General features: G+C 34.9%; 2 protein-coding genes across 2 annotated transcripts in view; both read right to left on the reverse strand.

Moving 5' to 3' along the window:
- The window catches only part of LOC115218750, an 82,937-nt gene that overhangs the window by 26,526 nt on the left and 37,089 nt on the right, over nt 1-19,322 (reverse strand). The window contains exons 12-21 of the mRNA XM_029788660.2: nt 18,727-18,757; nt 14,788-17,170; nt 13,042-13,192; nt 12,445-12,746; nt 10,668-10,881; nt 5,909-7,844; nt 4,521-4,545; nt 3,901-4,051; nt 2,968-3,246; nt 1,932-1,971 (exon numbers count right to left, since the gene is read on the reverse strand). Of these exons, the coding sequence (XP_029644520.2) occupies nt 1,932-1,971; nt 2,968-3,246; nt 3,901-4,051; nt 4,521-4,545; nt 5,909-7,844; nt 10,668-10,881; nt 12,445-12,746; nt 13,042-13,192; nt 14,788-17,170; nt 18,727-18,757 (5,512 nt within the window). The remainder of the gene's footprint in view (nt 1-1,931; nt 1,972-2,967; nt 3,247-3,900; nt 4,052-4,520; nt 4,546-5,908; nt 7,845-10,667; nt 10,882-12,444; nt 12,747-13,041; nt 13,193-14,787; nt 17,171-18,726; nt 18,758-19,322) is intronic.
- On the reverse strand, nt 2,689-5,513 carry LOC118766059. The gene is made up of 3 exons (XM_036509259.1): nt 5,427-5,513; nt 3,901-4,051; nt 2,689-3,246 (listed from the first exon to the last, which is right to left on the reverse strand). Exons 1-3 carry the CDS (start codon nt 5,502-5,504, stop codon nt 2,951-2,953), a joined length of 525 nt encoding a protein of 174 aa, XP_036365152.1. The 5' UTR covers nt 5,505-5,513; the 3' UTR covers nt 2,689-2,950.

A 19,322-nucleotide genomic window follows, 5' to 3' on the forward strand; every position in this document is an offset into this window, starting at 1 on the left:
GTCTCAGATGTTCATTTAGTCTTTCAGCTATGCTCCTAGATGTCTCTCCTATGTACGTCATGTTCATGTCTTTACAAGCACATTCTATGCATCTTATGCAGTAGACTACATTTCTAGCTTTACAGTTAATGCTAGGGCTAATTCTACATACCATGCAGTTATCATTGGTGCATATTGTATTCTTAAAGGGGCACATCCTACATAGTTGTTATCTGACGGAGTTCCCTGGCTTTTCAACAATTTAAATGTTGAGTTTGGTCTCCTTCAGAGCTTTTCTAAATCTACAGGCTAGTTCTCCATGGGCTGTGGCCTCTACAAACATCACTCCTTGATATTTGTCAGATTTATACCACGTGTTCACCCTGTTTGCTTTGTCACAAGTTCTTTGTATTCTATTCCATTCTTTGTTTCTATATCTAGGGCAGGTACCACTGGTATCATTACGTATAATGTTATCTAACTTCTTTCTAGCCCCCCTGAATACTCGAACCCTATCTTTCTGATCATATCCAGAGAACTTCATGCGGTGCATGAAGTTCTGTATATGTTTTTTTCATTTCATAGGGTTCGCATAGTGGGGACACATTGTTCATTATTCTAACTAGGTCTGCTATCAGTATGTTAATTTTCATGTTGTGTGACAAAGCTGAGTTCTTGTGAACAACATATTTTGAATTTACGGGTTTCATGTAATAAGAGTGTCGGAGCTGCACTCTATGGTTCACAGTCTCTAACCAAAGTTCAGTATCAAGTACAGGGAGTCTATTGTTAGGGTGCTTAGTGGGGTAATCTATAGTTTTCTTGATACTTTGGTGAATGGAGTTAGCTATTTGCTGGATGCTCTCCATTACGTTCTTCTCAGTCTCTACATTACCGTCACTAGAGTTGGTCCTAACTATGATATTAATGTCATCTACATATCTACTGTAGAGTAGAAGAGTTGTGGACTGTTTTGCTAATTATACACGCAGGTTCAAGGTGCGGCCATTGGTGTAGGTATAGCTGGAGATGGCTGCACCTTGAACCTGCGTGTATAGTTTTTTTATTAAACTTTACTATGTGGTTTTTCAAGGTGGTTTTTACGCTGGCCCCTATTGCACATGCAATCATTTCCTTCACCTGATTGTTGTTCTCAGGGTTTTGGGTGGGTGCGGTCCAGCCACCCCAGCACTCTGTGGTGCTTTTCTTCACTGCTGAAGTGATGGTGGGTGGTCTTCCCCTCTGTGACCTGGTGGGGCAGAATTTACTAAGGTCATGGTCATCTAAATAGTTATTGTCATAGCATAGTCTGAGGATTCAACATATCTTAGCATATTTTTCACAATAAACATAGTGCGTTCCAAACAGTTTTTATTCCAACAAATTGCTGCCTGTGGTTGTATGGGAACACGCTATTATTGCTGCCACTTAGACAATGCAGTCTCAAGTCTACATCGTGTCATTGTGCTGGATGTAAGGGAGACAATCGATTTCTGAAAGTTACTTTGCAAAGAATTACCTCCTTCACCACAGTAGTCATAAATACCATAAGAAAGGGGGTTTTCTGTTCCCAAGAGGTCCCATTACATCTTATGTGAAAAATGTTAAGGGTCTAAAACAATCTCTTGAACATAAGTAATGTATGTTCCCAGTTTGGAGAAAATCAGTTGCGAACTTCAGAAGTTATGTAGTTTTGCACTCACACACACTTAGTAAGTTTTATATATATATATATACATAGACACACGCACGTGACAGATTTCTTTCAGTTTCTATCTACCAAATCCACTCACAAGGCTTTGGTTGACCCTAGATTATAGAAGACACTTGCTTAAGGTGGGAAACAGTGGGACTGAACCAGGAACCTCGTGGTTGGGAAGCAAGCTTCTTACCACACAGCCATGTCTGAAAAAGGTTTTCAAAAGGAAAATATGTTTTAACCTAACATTTACACACTATCATTTATAGCTTTGTCATCTGCTTCAAGATCCACTGTTCCAAAAATAAACAAAAAAGAATTATTTCACTTTCTCTTATGACGTCAACAATTTACTATTGAATACTTTTGACAAACATTTTAAGAGGATTATCTTTTCTGAAGAAGTATTTCTCTTTAAATCTCTAAATTAAAGTAGTCTTTGTCGTGAGGTTGAGTATTTAATACCAGTAATTAATATCGAATGAAATTCTATTCATGCTATTTAATATCATATGTCTTTTATACTTTAGTTTATTTTGACTACAGATAAATAGGAAAAAGTAATTAAAACTGATAATATTCCTATATTATAATTACATGCAATAAATATTGATTATTCAATCTACAGAAGGCGCAGGAGTGGCTGTGTGGTAAGTAGCTTGCTAACCAACCACATGGTTCCGGGTTCAGTCCCACTGCGTGGTATCTTGGGCAAGTGTCTTCTGCCATAGCCCCGGGCCGACCAATGCCTTGTGAGTGGATTTGGATTTGGTAGACGGAAACTGAAAGAAGCCTGTCGTATATATATATATATATATATATATATATGTGTGTGTGTGTGTATGTGTTTGTGTGTCTGTGTTTGTTCCCCTAGCATTGCTTGACAACCGATGCTGGTGTGTTTACATCCCCGTCACTTAGCGGTTCGGCAAAAAGAGACCGATAGAATAAGTACTGGGCTTACAAAAGAATAAGTCCCGGGGTCGATTTGCTCGACTAAAAGCGGTGCTCCAGCATGGCCGCAGTCAAATGACTGAAACTAGTAAAAGAGAGTAAAAAGAGAGTAAAGAGTAAGATAAAATATGCTAGAGGATACGGGTATGGAAGGGGCACAGGAGCTGAGGACCATTATGGAAGATGGAGATGAATGGGGGAAACATGTGGAAACAGTTATGGAGCATCCCATGGGACGACCTAGACGAGATGATTGACGTGTATATTATTATTATTTCATTGTTCTCTTAAAGCTGATAACTAAGCGTTTTGTAATAGCTATAAATTGGTGATACCTAAGGTATTGAAGATACTGTCTGGCAGTGTTGTTACTTTAGGTACATCTGGTGGAGGTGGATTACTGTTTGAAGTAAACGGACTTGTCATTGGTACTGAAACTGGTTGTTCAGTTAAATTCCATGTGGTACCAGGTATTTGGTCAGGATAACAGGTCGTGTTTATGTCAGCGTTATGTTGATAATATCTGTTATTGTTATCTCCCTGTGATCTGTTCAGTGTAGGTGAAAGTTGATTTCTCCTGTTCCATGTAAGTTCACCTTGGTAACGGCACAGGTCTGGAAAGAAACAAATAATTTATCAATCAAAGAGTTCACTATCTAGAATGTATTTCAGACAAACCAAAATGATGCTGTTTTACTAAATTGGTTCTTTGTAGCTAAAATTTTAATATTTTTATAATTTAGTGGGAAAATGTCTGTATATTTATATACATTGCTCATAATAGTGCTGAATATATTGAAATATGTGGAGACGCATGGCTTAGTGGTTAGTGTGTCAGTTCCATGATCGGATGATTGTGGTTTCGATTCCTGGACTGGGAAACGCGTTGTGTTCTTGAGCAAAACACTTCATTTCACGTTGCTCCAGTCCACTCAGCTGGCAAAAATGAGTAACGCTGCGATGGACTGACATCCCATCCAGCTGGGGAACACATACACCATAGAAACCGGGAAAACGGGCCCATGAGGCTGGCTAGGCTTTATAGGGGTGCATTTATTTATTTATTTATATTGAAATATAGAAAATGAACTCACTTTTAAACTAAAAAGATGGACAATCAGTTGATCGAATTAATGTTTACATCTTTGGTGTTATAATTATATCAATCTCTTATTTAATATTCATTTCTACTTTTGACCTCCTAGTATTGTTGGAGATATATAACATACATCTTAACAATATAGAAATATTCAACATTTCTAACTTACCTGGCAGTTCCTCATAGTGTCCAGCATTACTGGCACTCCAGTCATGACCACTATCAGTGTGAGATGACAATGTTGACATCTCACTGAATTGGTCAACACTGTTTAGGTCTCTGTAACCTGGGGACATGCTTTCTTCTCTTGGAACAAACATCTAAAATTATAAATTTAGTGGATCTTCATAATGTTCTGGACATTCAAAAATGAAAATATAAAATATAAACCAGAAATTAAAATAGCAACAAACCATCAATTGGAATATTAATTTCTAAACTATGGTACAAGTCATAGGCTAAAAAGTTGAGCTCTAACATAGACACAAAACAGTAATCAGAATATTTGAACCAATCATAGCATATTTAACCCTTTAGCATTTAAACCGGCCATATCCGGTCAAAAGTATTCTGCCTATTTTATGTTCAAACTGGCCAGATCTGGTCTCTCACACCAAACCTACAATATCGTTTTAAAAATTAACAGCGACCTCATCAAAATCTCATAGCTCCAAGATAATGCATGATTAGTTCAAAACAATGTGGGTAAAAAAGCATTAATTTTGGCAGAATAATGCGAACACTAAAGGGTTAATGTTCATTGTCTCCAGTATATATCTACAAAATTACTATCTCTTGACACAGACTACTATAACTGTTGAATTGGCAATGATTAAAAAAACTTAGATAAAGAAGAAAATAAGACTCATATCAAATAATTTAGCTTGCCAAGTTCAATGAGGATATGAATAACACTGTGTAACAAAATTTTAAATTTTTTCTGTCTTTGGTCATTAATTATTATATCCTAATTGCTTCTATCTAGAAATCAAATGAAATGACTATTCCCTTCAAACTTTGCTTTTGACATCAATGTTTTCAAACGCACTGATTTTCCATTACATTTCAGACACATTCTTCACTGAGTGGCTGAAACAGAAATATCTTTACAGCAAATGTTCTGCTCAATACCACAGGTTTGCTTCTCAGTTGTTTGGCCTTGACCGCTTGAGCATATCTCTTAGTGGCATATCTCGTATTCAATATATATTTGTAGGTTCTGAATTTCTATTGCAGCTCTTACATGGTGTGATTTAATAGTAATACAAGTGAATATCGGTAAAGATTGTAGTCAGAGAAATGGTGGATGATGTCTAAGAAGATATACTACTATAGGGGATCACTTGATTGAGTGGTGACTTACTGAAATCGAAGAGGTTGATCTATTTATAACATCATTTACTACAGCTTCAAAATTTTTAGTAATCTTTAAACGCTACATAGAGATTACTGTCTTTGGTTGGAACAAAACTAAGATCTGCAAAAGCAACTGTGTTTAAGGAAGATTATCTAGAAACCATTTCTGCAATTGAATCTCAGATTTTGAGGTTCAAACTTCATCAAGGTAAAAGTATATGTTACTTTGAATATATCTTTACATTTTAAAGGCAAAATTCTGTTTTTAATCTGTACAGAAGAAGCTGCATTTGAAATGATTAAAAATTAATATGCAAAATGACAAACATTTCATCTTACCTGATTGTTTTCTCTTGAAGCCTGATCATTCCATCTATAAGACATAGTTCTGCAGTGAATATTGTCTCTGTCTACCATTGGTTGTTGAAATTTTTCACATTTCTCTCCATTGTGTACTGAACTCCAGGAGGAACACAGGTAGGGTCAAATGTATACTTTGGTTGGATGTTTAATGTAGGTGTAACCTTGTGGTACATATCAACACTGTTGTTATAGTTGCTGTCTGTCTGCTTCAGTCTATGAACTATACAGATTGATATAGAGATCACTATAACAACTGATACGATCACAGCTGCTATAACAATAACAATCATCACATTCAATTGGAGACCATTACTTGATTCTGTTGTTGTCTTTGAAGGGGCCTTAAATATCTTTGATGTGGTGTTACTAACTGTTAGAGTCAAAGACAAAGTTGTTGTCGATGACAGAACTGGACTGCCACTGTCTTTCACACCTAATTCCAGTTCATAGAATCCAGCATCATTTTGGTAAGTGAGCGAGAGAAAGATAAGACACCAGAGTGATGGTTCATTTGAAATAAGTGTTTCTCATTACCTCTGAGTATTTCATATGTGAGGAAGGCATTGTGTTGGCTGTCTCTGTCAGAGGCCCTAACAACTGTGATATCCTGGTCAGAGTGGGGATGGTAGTGGACATTAAGACTGAAAGGGTCAACATTAGGGAAACTGAAATAGGGAGCATTATCATTTAAATCCATAACCTCAACAACAACATTTGCTCTCTTCTCCAGTGATGGTGTTCCTTTATCTTTTACTAAAACCTTAAACTCATACACGTTCTTTTCTTCTCTGTCTAGGGACTCAGTTGTGGAAATGAATCCCACATCAGATATCTGAAATGGTAGAATATCTTTTCCATTAGATAATAGAGAATAGGTTAATTGTCCTCCGTCTCCAATATCTGGGTCTGTGGCATTGACATATCCAACAGGGAAGTCTTTGTGTTCATTTTCATAGGTGAGAAACTTAAATATGTCCTGACTAAACTGAGGTTGTACATCATTTATGTCAGTAACCAACACAGAAAACTGTTTCTCTACTTTCAATGGAGGTAAACCATTATCTTGACATTTAATGGTGAAATTAAAGCTCTTCTCACTCTCTCTATCTATTTCACTCTTGACAACAACTTTGTATTTCTCTGCAGATACTAAGATTAGCTGAAGGTATCTGTTTTGTAAATGACACTTCACTTGTCCATTTACTCCACTGTCATTGTCAGTAACTTTGACATAAGCAACAAAACTGCCAATTTTAGATGCTTCTGAGATTACTGTTTTGTTTCCTGCTGACTTTAAGATAAATTTTACATGGATTTTTGGTGGATTATTAAGGTAACTGATCCCTTTAATAAGGATGGTGGCTGTTGAAGACATAGGTATTTTTCCATTATCTGTGGCTTCAACTAACAATTTATGGATTTTTCCAAATTCAAATTCTTTCTTCACAAATAATTCTCCAGATGTCTGATTTAAAATAAAGAATTTCTTATCTTTATCTAAGGTGTCAGGACTGAATGTATATAGAATTTGTCCATTCGTACCCTGATCTACATCTGTAGCAGTTAAATTCAAAATAGGTTTATGCAAATTCTGTGTATCTTTTACTGTGACATTATAAATACTTTGGGAGAATACAGGTGCATTGTCATTCTTATCTCTTACTAAAATATGGATGGCCATATCTGCTTGTTTTGGAGGAGATCCCCCATCTGTAGCCATTAGAAGAAGATCATAATTTTTCTTCATTTCTCTGTCTAGTTTTCCATTCAGAATTAATTCTATTTTACTTTTCCGGTCAGAAATTTTTATTACCATTAATTGGAAAGTTTTATTAATATTATTCCTCAGTTCATAAGAAAGCTTTGAGTTCTGAATACTGACATCTTTGTCAATGGCATTTAGAATTATTTCTTTTGTTCCTTTCAAATCATTTTCATCAAACTGTATATTAAAGTCTTTGTTGGGAAAAATGGGATAATTATCATTAACATCTTCTATCATAATTTTGATTTCTAATATCTTGAGAAAAGAATGATCATGGTGAACTGCTATTTCCAATATCCTGAAACATTCCACATTATATTGACACAGGGTTTCTGCATCCAATATAGCAGCTGTGTGCAGTTGTCCTCCAGGTGTAACATTATACAACTGAACACTTCCGTCGGTACCACCCTGGAGTATATTAAATGTCAGTTTGTTGTTATCATCTTGAGACTGTATATCATCCAATAAGTGTGTATCAGTGATAATATCTCCAATAAAGCTGTGTATATCATTGTTCTCTTTCACATGGTAGGTATGATCCACACACCGGCAACAATCAGCCATCAACAACATCAACAATATTAAGGTAAACATCTCTTTAATTTTCTTCAATATATTCCACTGGTCTGAAATGGATATGTACATAGGAAATAGATATGGTTATACTCTTCTGATATAATTATATAAAAATAAATTATGCATACTGTAGTAAGGTCAAAGTAATCTTAACATTAAAAACAATTACAGAATATATTAACACTTTGAATATAATTATGATAATATAGAAGCTACAGTATAGAATACTGTTAATTACAGTTAATGTTATGCAGTGGGAAAGAAATTGAAGTCCCATGGTCAAGAATTGAACTTGTTAACTATACAGTTATGCCTGCACCTACATTAAGCTTGCATACTCATTGCACAATCTATAAATATTCTGTATTTTCCATTATTCATTAGTTAGTGTAGGGATGTCTAAAAACATGCATGCACACACAGTTTAAAATATAAGCATATAATCTTGCTTTGAAATGGAACTTAAGGAATCTAACAGAATTTCTCTGCAGTATGGTATAATCTCTCTCTATATAAAGCTGAAGTTGTCTGTGTATGGCAGGTTTGGTAGCCTTCAACTAACACTATCTCCTCCGAGACCCTGCGGCGCAAGTTGGCCAAAATTGAGAGTATGATAGAAGTCTTGCTCTTCCTGCCATAGAAGAAAAAATTTTAATCGGACCATGTTAGCACCAAAAATTATTTACATAAAAAAAGTCCTTTTTTTCTATGAAAATCCCTATTTTTTACGATTTTTTGACTGCTGTGTCGCCATTTTTCGGTGTATTTCAACCTGAAAAATGTTCACTTAAAGAGAATAACAAGCTACATAATGCAAAATTTTTACTTTTTAAAAATTCCAATTCTAAAGGGTCGAAACAAACCTGAGAAACCCCGGGCGATACAGGTAGTTAACAACACTGAACACCTTTTTAATCTCCATGTGTCTAACACACGTGGACATGCCTACAAAGTCAGAAAACAACACAGCTCCCATGACTTTCGGAAACATTTTTTCACGCTCAGAGTTGCTGAAGCATGGAATAAACTGCCTGCGTCAGTTGTTGACTGCCATGACACTGCATCCTTTAAGGCCCTCATGCTTTCCGAAATCCGCCGAAACTACACCTGATTATATATACACTTTAGATGAGTTGTAGTGCACCTGAGCACTGTACACAATTATTATTATTATTATTATTATATAACGATTAGCTGTCACATGCACACAAGGGCAGGAAAGTATGACTGAGTAGGTTATACCATTTGTGTCATTCACCAGCAAGAATGGCTTCAATGCTTTCACTGACTGTTTTAGGTGTCTATAAGCAAAAACAAACTACTTTTGGCTCTCTCATCCTTCACCCAGTGAAACATCAAAGATGTGACGGTTAGCAGAAGAAAGAACTGCACCAGTACTGAGTTGGTAATCCTCCACAGCTGAGCAGACTGGGGCAATAAGAAGTGACATGATTTACTCAAGGAAAAAACTCACTGCTCAGTCCAGGATTTGAAACCCCGAGATCATGTGATAGTTTGCCCAACAGCCTAACCACTGGACCATGCATTTTACTGTGTGTGTGTGTGTGTGTGTGTGTGTATGTGTGCAGGTAAGGGTGAGTAGTTAAGAAGTTGGCTTCCCACCCACACGGTTTCAGGGTTAGTCTTACAATATGACACGTAGGGAAAGTATCTTTTAATAAAGTCTAAGGCCAACCAAAACCTTGTGAGTGAATTTAGTAGACATCACCATCATCATCATCGTTTAACGTCCGCTTTCCATGCTAGCATGGGTGGGACGATTTTGACTGAGGGCTGGCAAACCAGATGGCTGCACCAGACTCGAATCTTGATCTGGCAGAGTTTCTACAGCTGGATGCCCTTCCTAATGCCAACCACTCCGAGAGTGTAGTGGGTGCTAAGAAAGAAACCTGTCCTATGTTTGTGAGTGTGTGTGTGTGAGTGTCTCCTGGTGTTGCCAACACTTGATTCTTGCAGATGAAGGTTATTTAGTTACCATATTCTGCAAAAACATGTCTGGCCTTGGGAAAATATCGCCTTGCCTAGAAACGGATAATGGTTAGCAACAGGAAGGGTGCCCAGTCGGAGGAAAATCTGCTTAATTGCAATCTATCTGAACCATGCAAGCATAATAAAAAAGATCTTAATGATGGTAATGACAATAAAGATGATGATTGTGGGTGGGGAAGGGGGGGTGTTTAGAAAAAATAAAAATTAAGAAATTCACAGTCTCGTCCTAAACCATAATCTTGACCCTTGAATAAAATTTTCTTGGTGGTTCAAGATTGTAAGACTTGTCCCAAAAAAGTTTACGAAATAATTTACTTTGCATCGTGAAATTTTTCTATTTATTTTTTTCGAAAGCACTAATTTGTACCGAATTTACTATTTCACTAAGAATAGCCTCCCTTGTTCCCAGCTTATTTACACTCTGTTCTAATAATAGAATATGATGAAAATAAGACATATCAAATTTACAATGCAGCATGGAAATTCGATTATCAAGTATATATATATATATATATCTTATGATATCCTATTATTTTACGTTAACATCCTGACTAAATATGGTGCACAATATTATAAAGATATTTTGAAAATTATAATTATTAAATACATCTGTAAGTGATAAAGTTCTACATCAGAATATTTCTTAACACCAACGTTATATATTTGTAATAGGTAAAGCAGGTGACAAGGAAAATTAAGTCTTTACTTAAATAACATGAGGATGTGGAAGTCACTAAACTTATTTTTATTGTTGTTTCTTGGAGAGAGAGAGACAGATAGACAGAGAGAGAGAAAGAAAGAGAGTGTTATAAATGTCTAAATAAATTATTTAAGGATAACAGAAGCTTTTAAGAAATACTTACCAAGTTGCTTATACTTCTGCCAGTTGCTTCTACAGTTGTAACTGTATTGTTCCAGTGTTCTGGTAACGAAGTTGTAATAATAGTAGGAGCTTGGTATGTGACACACACTGTTACATAGTTCTATGAAGTTGGTTGTGTAGTATGTAATGTGTGTTGTGGCCAATGACAAGCTGTCTTTTATTCCAATGCAAGGAAACGGAAATATAGCCTCCAACTTTTGCAGTTAATGATGGGCTGACTCACAGACAAGTTTACTTCCCCCCCCCCCCACACACACATACATATACATAAGTGTGTGTGTGAACATATGGAGTATATAATTTATAAGTATGATTTATGAAAACGTTAGTGTGCTGAACATTGTGGTCAAATACTAAATAAATGCTGAAAAATATTATTATGAAATACTTGAAAGTATTTTAATTATCAATGAAAATAATTGCTATTTCACGATTTAAGTAAAAGTTATAAAGCTTTTTATAAATCAAGTTTTTAATTTTCTATTGGCTTGACAACTTTTTACTCACCAAATCTACAATATCAATTTTTAAATATTTTTAGAGTAGTTTATCTCATTATTAAATTACTGAAATACTTATAAAATTGTAGATTATATTAAAAGTGGCATGCTTATAGTGAGAATATGAATAAATGGAATATCTCAAAAACAGATTTTGCAAAAGAATTATATCCTTAGAAGTTTGCATCTTTCTGTACAATTAAATTTTTTGGTCCAAATTCTATGTCTATGACGATTTTAACATATTTTGCTGTTTTAAATTCGTTAAACAAATGCATGTAAAAAAATATATATTTAGCTCTGTCTATTAATTGATTTATCATGTGTGATTTTGTTAGGACAAGATTAACGAAGAAAGATAAAAATTTGCTTTTTTTTCTAATGAAATATTACATCACTTCTTAAAATATTTGTAATGGAAATTAATAAAGATGTGCTTTGTGTTATCTCATAATCAGAAACTATTTCATTATAAAACTTGAGTTCGGGGAACACATCTATCTCATCTCTGAAATGTTTCCATAAATTGTTGCTTAAATTGCTCTAATATCAATTATTTAAATTACAATTATAACAATTGAAAACTAGACAGTTGAAGATTCATTCTCTTTAGTAAATATCCAACTCAAAATAGTAACTTAGAAAAAATTCTATTTGTATTAAAATTATGTCTTACGAGAAATTTCCTTTCTAGACAAAAATTGTAATTGTAAGCCATTACAGAATAAATAGTTCGCTATCACGACCCGAAAGATAAATATGGATATATACCATGTGTTTGCTTCAGTTATGTAAATATTGTGATAGATTTAGTGCCTTAAAGATGCATGCAGTTAATCTCAAACTTGCATCTACCACATCAGCTAAAACTATAAAAAAAATTATGAAACTGAAAGAAGCCTGTCGTATATATGTATGTGTATGTATGTGTATCTGTGTTTGTCCCCCTAGCATAGCTTGACAACCGATGCTGGTGTGTTTACGTCCCCGTCACCTAGCGGTTCGGCAAAAGAGACCGATAGAATAAGTACTGGGCTTACAAAGAAATAAGTCCCGAGGTTGATTTGCTCGACTAAAGGCGGTGCTCCAGCATGGCCGCAGTCAAATGACTGAAACAATTAAAAAAGAAAAAAGAAAAAGAAAGAAAAAAGATTCTTAATAACATTTTCATATTTAAACAAATTGCCTATTAGTATTTTTCAAGCACTTTAGGTATTGTTTTGTTTGTTTTCATTGTTTTTGTTAAGTATGGTGTTAGTTGTTTAGTGTTGTCACAGGAGGTACTGGAGGTACCCTTGGCAATGTTTTTACCTTTGGTACAGCTGATAGAGGTACTTTACTACTTGAAGTAAAGTCGTTTGTCCTTGCTACCGTAGATGGATGTTTAGCTATATTCGATGTGGTCCCAATTATAGTCAAGGGTATTTGATTATAGGAAGAGTCCATATCGGCGTCTGGTTGAAAGGGATAGCCATTGTTATCTCCCTTTGATCTGTTCAGTGTGTGTGGAAGTCGATTTCTCCTAATCCATGTGAGATCACTTTGGTAACGGCACAGATCTAAAAACAGTTACATTTAAAGATTATAATGCAATTTGAGTATTGTACCAAAAAATGAAGGATAAATTCTAAGAGTACATTCTTTATCTTGACATAAGAACTAAAGGGCGTTTGTGTGTGTATGCACGTATACATTGAGATGTACATAACTAAATATTTTTCTGCCTTACAACTGATATCACAGAAAGGAAAATGTGCTTTAGACAAAAAGCTTTGATTTAAAAAGAACTTCAAAAATGTTATCATTAAAATAAAGCAACAGTCACGGAAATGGAAACAAGAATTTATCACTTACCTGGTAGTTCTTCATAATGTCCAGCACTACCGACACTCCATCCATGACCACTATCATTATGAGATGATAATGTTGACATTTCACTAAATTGGTCAGCACTGTTTAGTTCTCTATAACCTGGATACATGCTCTCTTCTCTTGGAACAAATACCTAAATTTTGAGATGCCATAATGAATAGGAAATTTGGAAGAAGACAACAAAAATTTATTAAAAACACAACTCATGGAAAAACAGGAACCAGCTGATATAAAGTTCCTTAAAGTAACTTTAGTCAAATTTCACTTAATCAATCATTATTCAACCTGTCATTATATGCTTTCTGTTAAGGCAGTGAGCTGGCAGAATCATTGGCACATCGGACAAAATACTTAGTGTCCTTTTATCTGTCTTTATATTCTGAGTTCAAATTCTGCCTTTCATCCTTTCAGGGTCGATAAATTAAGTACCAGTCACGCACTGGAGTCAATGTAATTGACTTAATCCCTTTGTCTGTCCATGTTTGTCCCCTCTATGTTTAGCCCCTTGTGGGCAATAAAGAAATAAGAAACTTTGGAAGCCTGTCATATGTGTGCGTACCTTTGTCTCTTACTGCAACTTGTATCGGTTTATTTACATCCCCCAGCAAAAAATTACCTGACTTAAAATTAGTACTAGGGTTGATTACATCTTTCAAGGCTGTACCTCAGCAGTATGGAGTATCCGGAACTATTATTATTATTATTTCATTTTTCATGAGCGCATAACAGATTAGACTGTTGGAAAAAAATTCCTAACATTGGTCTACAACAAGTAACGTCAGATGCCACAAACCTTCCTAAGGATCCTAGCTATCCTCAGTAATACTGTTTTCTGAAGTTGTACTAAAGTAGGTTTTATGTGTTCCATTCTTTTGGAGTCGATAAAATAATTGTTGAACACTGAGATCGCTGTAGACATCTTATCCTCTGACCCAAAATTACTAATTTTCAGCCAAAATTTGTAATCATTATTGAAGGATATATTTTTTATTTTGATTCTGCATAAAATAGAAATCATCACAATAATATAAAATGTTTTGTTTATAAAGAATGAGTTTAAGTTACCAAAGAAATCATTCAACAATAAATATCCTGTGGTACAAAAGTGACATTTTTGTTGTTATATAATTACCATTATAGGAGTGGCTGTATGGTAAGTAGCTTACTTACCAACCACATGGTTCTGGGTTCAGTCCCACTGCGTGGGACCTTGGGTAAGTGTCTTCTACTATAGCCTTGGGCCGACCATAGCCTTGTGAGTGGATTTGGTAGACGGAAACTGAAAGAAGTCCGTTGTATGTATGTATATATATATGTGTGTGTGTTTGTGTGTCTGTGTTAGTCCCCCCAACATCGCTTGACAACCGATGCTGGTGTGTTTACATCCCCGTAACTTAGCGGTTCGGCAAAAATAGACCAATAGAATAAGTACCAGGCTTACAAAGAATAAGTCCTGGAGGTCGATTTCCTCGACTAAAGGCGGTGCTCCAGCATGACCGCAGTCAAATGACTGAAACAAGTAAAAGAGTTAAGAGTATTATCTTCCATTCAGATTGTTGTTAATCGAAATATTGAGAACATTTAATAAAATATAGTACACACACACACATGGGATTTCTTTCATGCAGTTTCTATTGGCCAAATTCACTCACAATGCATTGGTCAAACTAGGCTTCAGTAATTAATACACATATTTCAACATTATTAAATAGCTGACAAATATTTTACCTGTTGATGTGTTTCAATGAAAGCTGGTTTACCCCATCCATCACTGCAGTGAACACCTTCCATATCCATCATGGGTTGTTGAGATTTGCTCATGTTTCTCTCCAATGTGTACTGAATACCAGGAGGAACAAATATATATTTCGATTGGGTGTTTAATGCAGGTGTAACCTTGTGGTACATATCAACACTGTTGTTATAGTTGTTGTCTGTCTGCTTCAGTCTATGAACTATACAGATCGATATAGAGATCACTATGACAACTGATATGATCACAGCTGCTATAACAATAACAATCATCACATTCAATTGGAGACCATTACTTGATTCTGTTGTTGTCTTTGAAGAGGTCTTAAATATCTTTGATGTGGTGTTACTCACTGTTAGAGTCAAAGACAAAGTTGTTGTCGATGACAGAACTGGACTGCCACTGTCTTTCACACCTAATTCCAGTTCATAGAATCCAGCATCATTTTGGTAAAGTGAGCGAGAGAAAGATAAGACACCAGAGTGATGGTTCATTTGAAATAAGTGTTTCTCATTACCTCTGAGTATTTCATATGTGAGGAAGGCATTGTGTTGGCTGTCTCTGTCAGAGGCCCTAACAACTGTGATATCCTGGTCAGAGTGGGGATGGTAGTGGACATTAAGACTGAAAGGGTCAACATTAGGGAAACTGAAATAGGGAGCATTATCATTTAAATCCATAACCTCAACAACAACATTTGCTCTCTTCTCCAGTGATGGTGTTCCTTTATCTTTTACTAAAACCTTAAACTCATACAGGTTCTTTTCTTCTCTGTCTAGGGACTCAGTTGTGGAAATGAATCCCACATCAGATATCTGAAATGGTAGAATATCTTTTCCATTAGATAATAGAGAATAGGTTAATTGTCCTCCGTCTCCAATATCTGGGTCTGTGGCATTGACATATCCAACAGGGAAGTCTTTGTGTTCATTTTCATAGGTGAGAAACTTAAATATGTCCTGACTAAACTGAGGTTGTACATCATTTATGTCAGTAACCAGCACAGAAAACTGTTTCTCTACTTTCAATGGAGGTAAACCATTATCTTGACATTTAATGGTGAAATTAAAGCTCTTTTCTCTTTCTCTATCTATTTCACTCTTGACAACAACTTTGTATTTCTTTTCAGACACTGAGATTAGCTGAAGATATCTGTTTTGTAAATGACACTTCACTTGTCCATTTTTTCCACCGTCATTGTCGGTAACTTTGACATAAGCAACAAAACTGCCAATTTTAGATGCTTCTGAGATGAAAGCTGTGTTTCCAGTTGACTTTATAACAAATTTGATATCAATGTTTGGTGGATTGTTAATGTGACTGATTCCATTTATTAGAATGGGAACTGTTGAAGACATTGAAGGAATACCATTATCTCTGGCTTCAACAAATAATTTATAAATTCTTCCAAACTGAAATTTTTGCTTCAGAAACAACTCTCCTGTTGCTTCATCCAACTTAAAGCATTCTTTTATTTTATTTGGTGTTTTGGCATTACTAAAGATATAAGAAATTCTTCCACTTTCTCCTTCATCTAAATCTGTTGCAGACAACCTCAGAATAGGTTTGTTTATTCTGTGCGTACCATTTACAGTAACATTGTAGATATTTTGCGAGAAAACAGGGGAGTTATCATTTTTATCTTCTACCAATATTTGTATATGAAATATACTTTCCTTTGGTGGTGATCCTCCATCTCTGGCAATTAATAGTATATTATATACATCTTTTTTCTCACGATCCAAGTTACTTTCCAAAATTAGTTGTAATAAATCAATTCCATCTGATTTCTTAGAAACAAACAATTTGAAAGGAATATCTTCATCTGCTTTCAGTTGATAAGAGAGTTTAGAATTCTGAACACTGAAATCTTTGTCAATAGCATTGGGAAGTGTTTCTGTCGTTCCTATCAAATCATTTTCATCAAATTGTATTTTAAGTTCCTTTTTTGGAAATATAGGATAATTATCATTGACATCTTCTATCATAACTTTGATTTCTAATATCTTCATAAAAGAATGGCCTTCTTGAACTGCTATTTCCAATATCCTGAAACATTCCACATTATACTGACAAAGAATTTCTGCATCCAATATGGAAGCTGTGTACAGTTGTCCTCCAGGTGTAACATTAAACAACTGAACACTTCCGTCAGTAACACCCTGGATAACATTAAATGTCAGTTTGTCGCTGTTATCCTGGGACTGTATATTATCCATTAAGTGTGTATCAGTGACAATATCTCCAATATAACTGTGTACATCATTGTTCTCTTTCACATGGTAGGTATGGTCCACACAAAGGCAGCTCTCAGCCAACAACAACAGCATCAACATTAATACTGGAAACATTTTGAATCTGAAATATAATTACATGCTGATATTCACAAAGAAGAATTTAATAAATGTAGATAAAATACATCTTAACATTTAGTCCCGTAAATCAATCACAAGTCAAATATAATTCTCAAACTATTAAAATCAACCATCAACATTAAACATAAAAGTGAAGACAGAATTATGATTCTTTAATAAAATTTGATTAAATTCTTTGGAAATGAAAGTATATCTGAATAAAATTATATTTATGTTCTTGCCCTCTTCTTTTTAATAGCAGTATGTCAATGATTGTTTACTTGGTTAACATACCAGATTTACATAATTGTAAGTAAAATCACAGTTTGACACTGGGAAATATTATTTGACCACACTCGTCAACTTTCCAACTCATTCACCCTGTGTCACTGTCTAGCCCACTTCTTTTATGTTCAACTTCTAAGGGTACATCTTCACACCTCATCACCATCTTTCCCTTTCTAATTGGAGTAATCATGTATCTCCTCTACAAGACACCTATTTTTATCTCTTTATCATATTTTAATTTCTTATCACCTGGCATGTAACCACTTCCCTCAACACATCCCAGTCAGCTCCACGGTCCTGTATTGCCAGTTTACACTGACCTAACTAGTGATAGTGCCACATAAATGCACCCACTACACACTGAAATGGCTAGAGTATCCAGCTGTAGAAACCATACTACAGCAGAGACTGGAGCTTGACGCAGTACAACTCGCTGGCTCTTGTGAAACTGACCATTCAATTCTGGCATGGAAAATGAGATTATAATGTTAATAATAATATCTGTAACAGCGAAAAATACCTCAGGAATGAGAACCCAGGTTCGAAATTTCCCCAAGATACCTGAAGAAGGCTTGAAGGTATATCAGCCGAAAAGTTGTGTTAACAACAAACAAGATGAGGACAAATATCCATCAAATGTAAATAATGTACGTATAATGGAGTCATTAAGAGTTACTGTTGCTGTTTAGCCCCAGGTCAGCAAGAACGAACAGATCTATGATCCAAAACATTCAAGCTTTTAGAAAATTTGAAAAATACACTATGTTACGTGACATTCTGTTTCTCAAGACTGGGGGATATGATTCGAGGGAGGTTTGACTGTCATCTCTAACAGGTCAATCAACAGCCTAAACAACTTCCTCATTAGTACGTTAAGAGTAACCTCCCTTGCTAATAAACCCTACGCAATCGCTCATTCATAAAATGAATCAGTCTAAAGAAAATAGAATAGTGAGCATTTCACAATATTGAGCAAAAAGTTCGTTAAGAATTCAACTAATATAATCTACATCTTGCCATTATCATAATTATATCCTGTCGTTATTAACTTAAACTATTACTATATAGATGACAAAACTGAGAATACTGAAGAAAGAAATATGTATTCAAAGAATGTAATTGTTATATAGCTGTTAAAATAACAATAAACAGTTTTTTTATTTTTTAGAAACGTCCAAGCTTCAATATTTGTAGAAAATGTATTGGAAATAATTAAGTAAAAGACGTTTGAAAATAACATTGTAATACAGGAAGTACTAATCTGACTTATACATTGATGTAGTATTTCCTGGATTGTAGGTTACTGGTAGAGAGATGAACAAATATCTGAAGAACCAATTTACACAACAAAATAACTTTTAATAAATACTTACCAACAGTTGTCAGTTGTTTATATTGTTCTTAATGAACTTTTTCAATGTTCTGGCAACACAAAGTTTTAATAGTGGCAGAAGTTCTGAGTAGTTTGGTATGTAATAGTTTTATATAGTTCTATCAAGTTGGTTGTGTAGTGTGTAATGTGTGTTGTAGCCAATGACAAGCTGTCTTTTATTCCAATGCAGGGAAACGGAAATACAGCCTCCAACTTTTGCAGTAAATGATGGGCAGACTCACAAAATATTTCACTTAGACACACTCATGTATAGATACATACATATACATGTGTGTGGTGAGAAGAAACCCAACTAAATGGATGGAAATATTAATAAAGTTTAAAGCAATGAAATATAAAATTAAAGTCTATTAAAAATAAATTACATTTTAATTTTAATGCATAAAAGTTATTTTCTAACTTCAGTCAAAGTTATAAAACTTTTCATCTCAGATTTCTCTTTGACTTTTCAAAATTATCTGCTTGAGATAAACTT

Source organism: Octopus sinensis, linkage group LG14 (genome assembly GCF_006345805.1).
Source record: "Octopus sinensis linkage group LG14, ASM634580v1, whole genome shotgun sequence".
NCBI classification, from domain to species: Eukaryota; Metazoa; Mollusca; class Cephalopoda; order Octopoda; family Octopodidae; genus Octopus; species Octopus sinensis.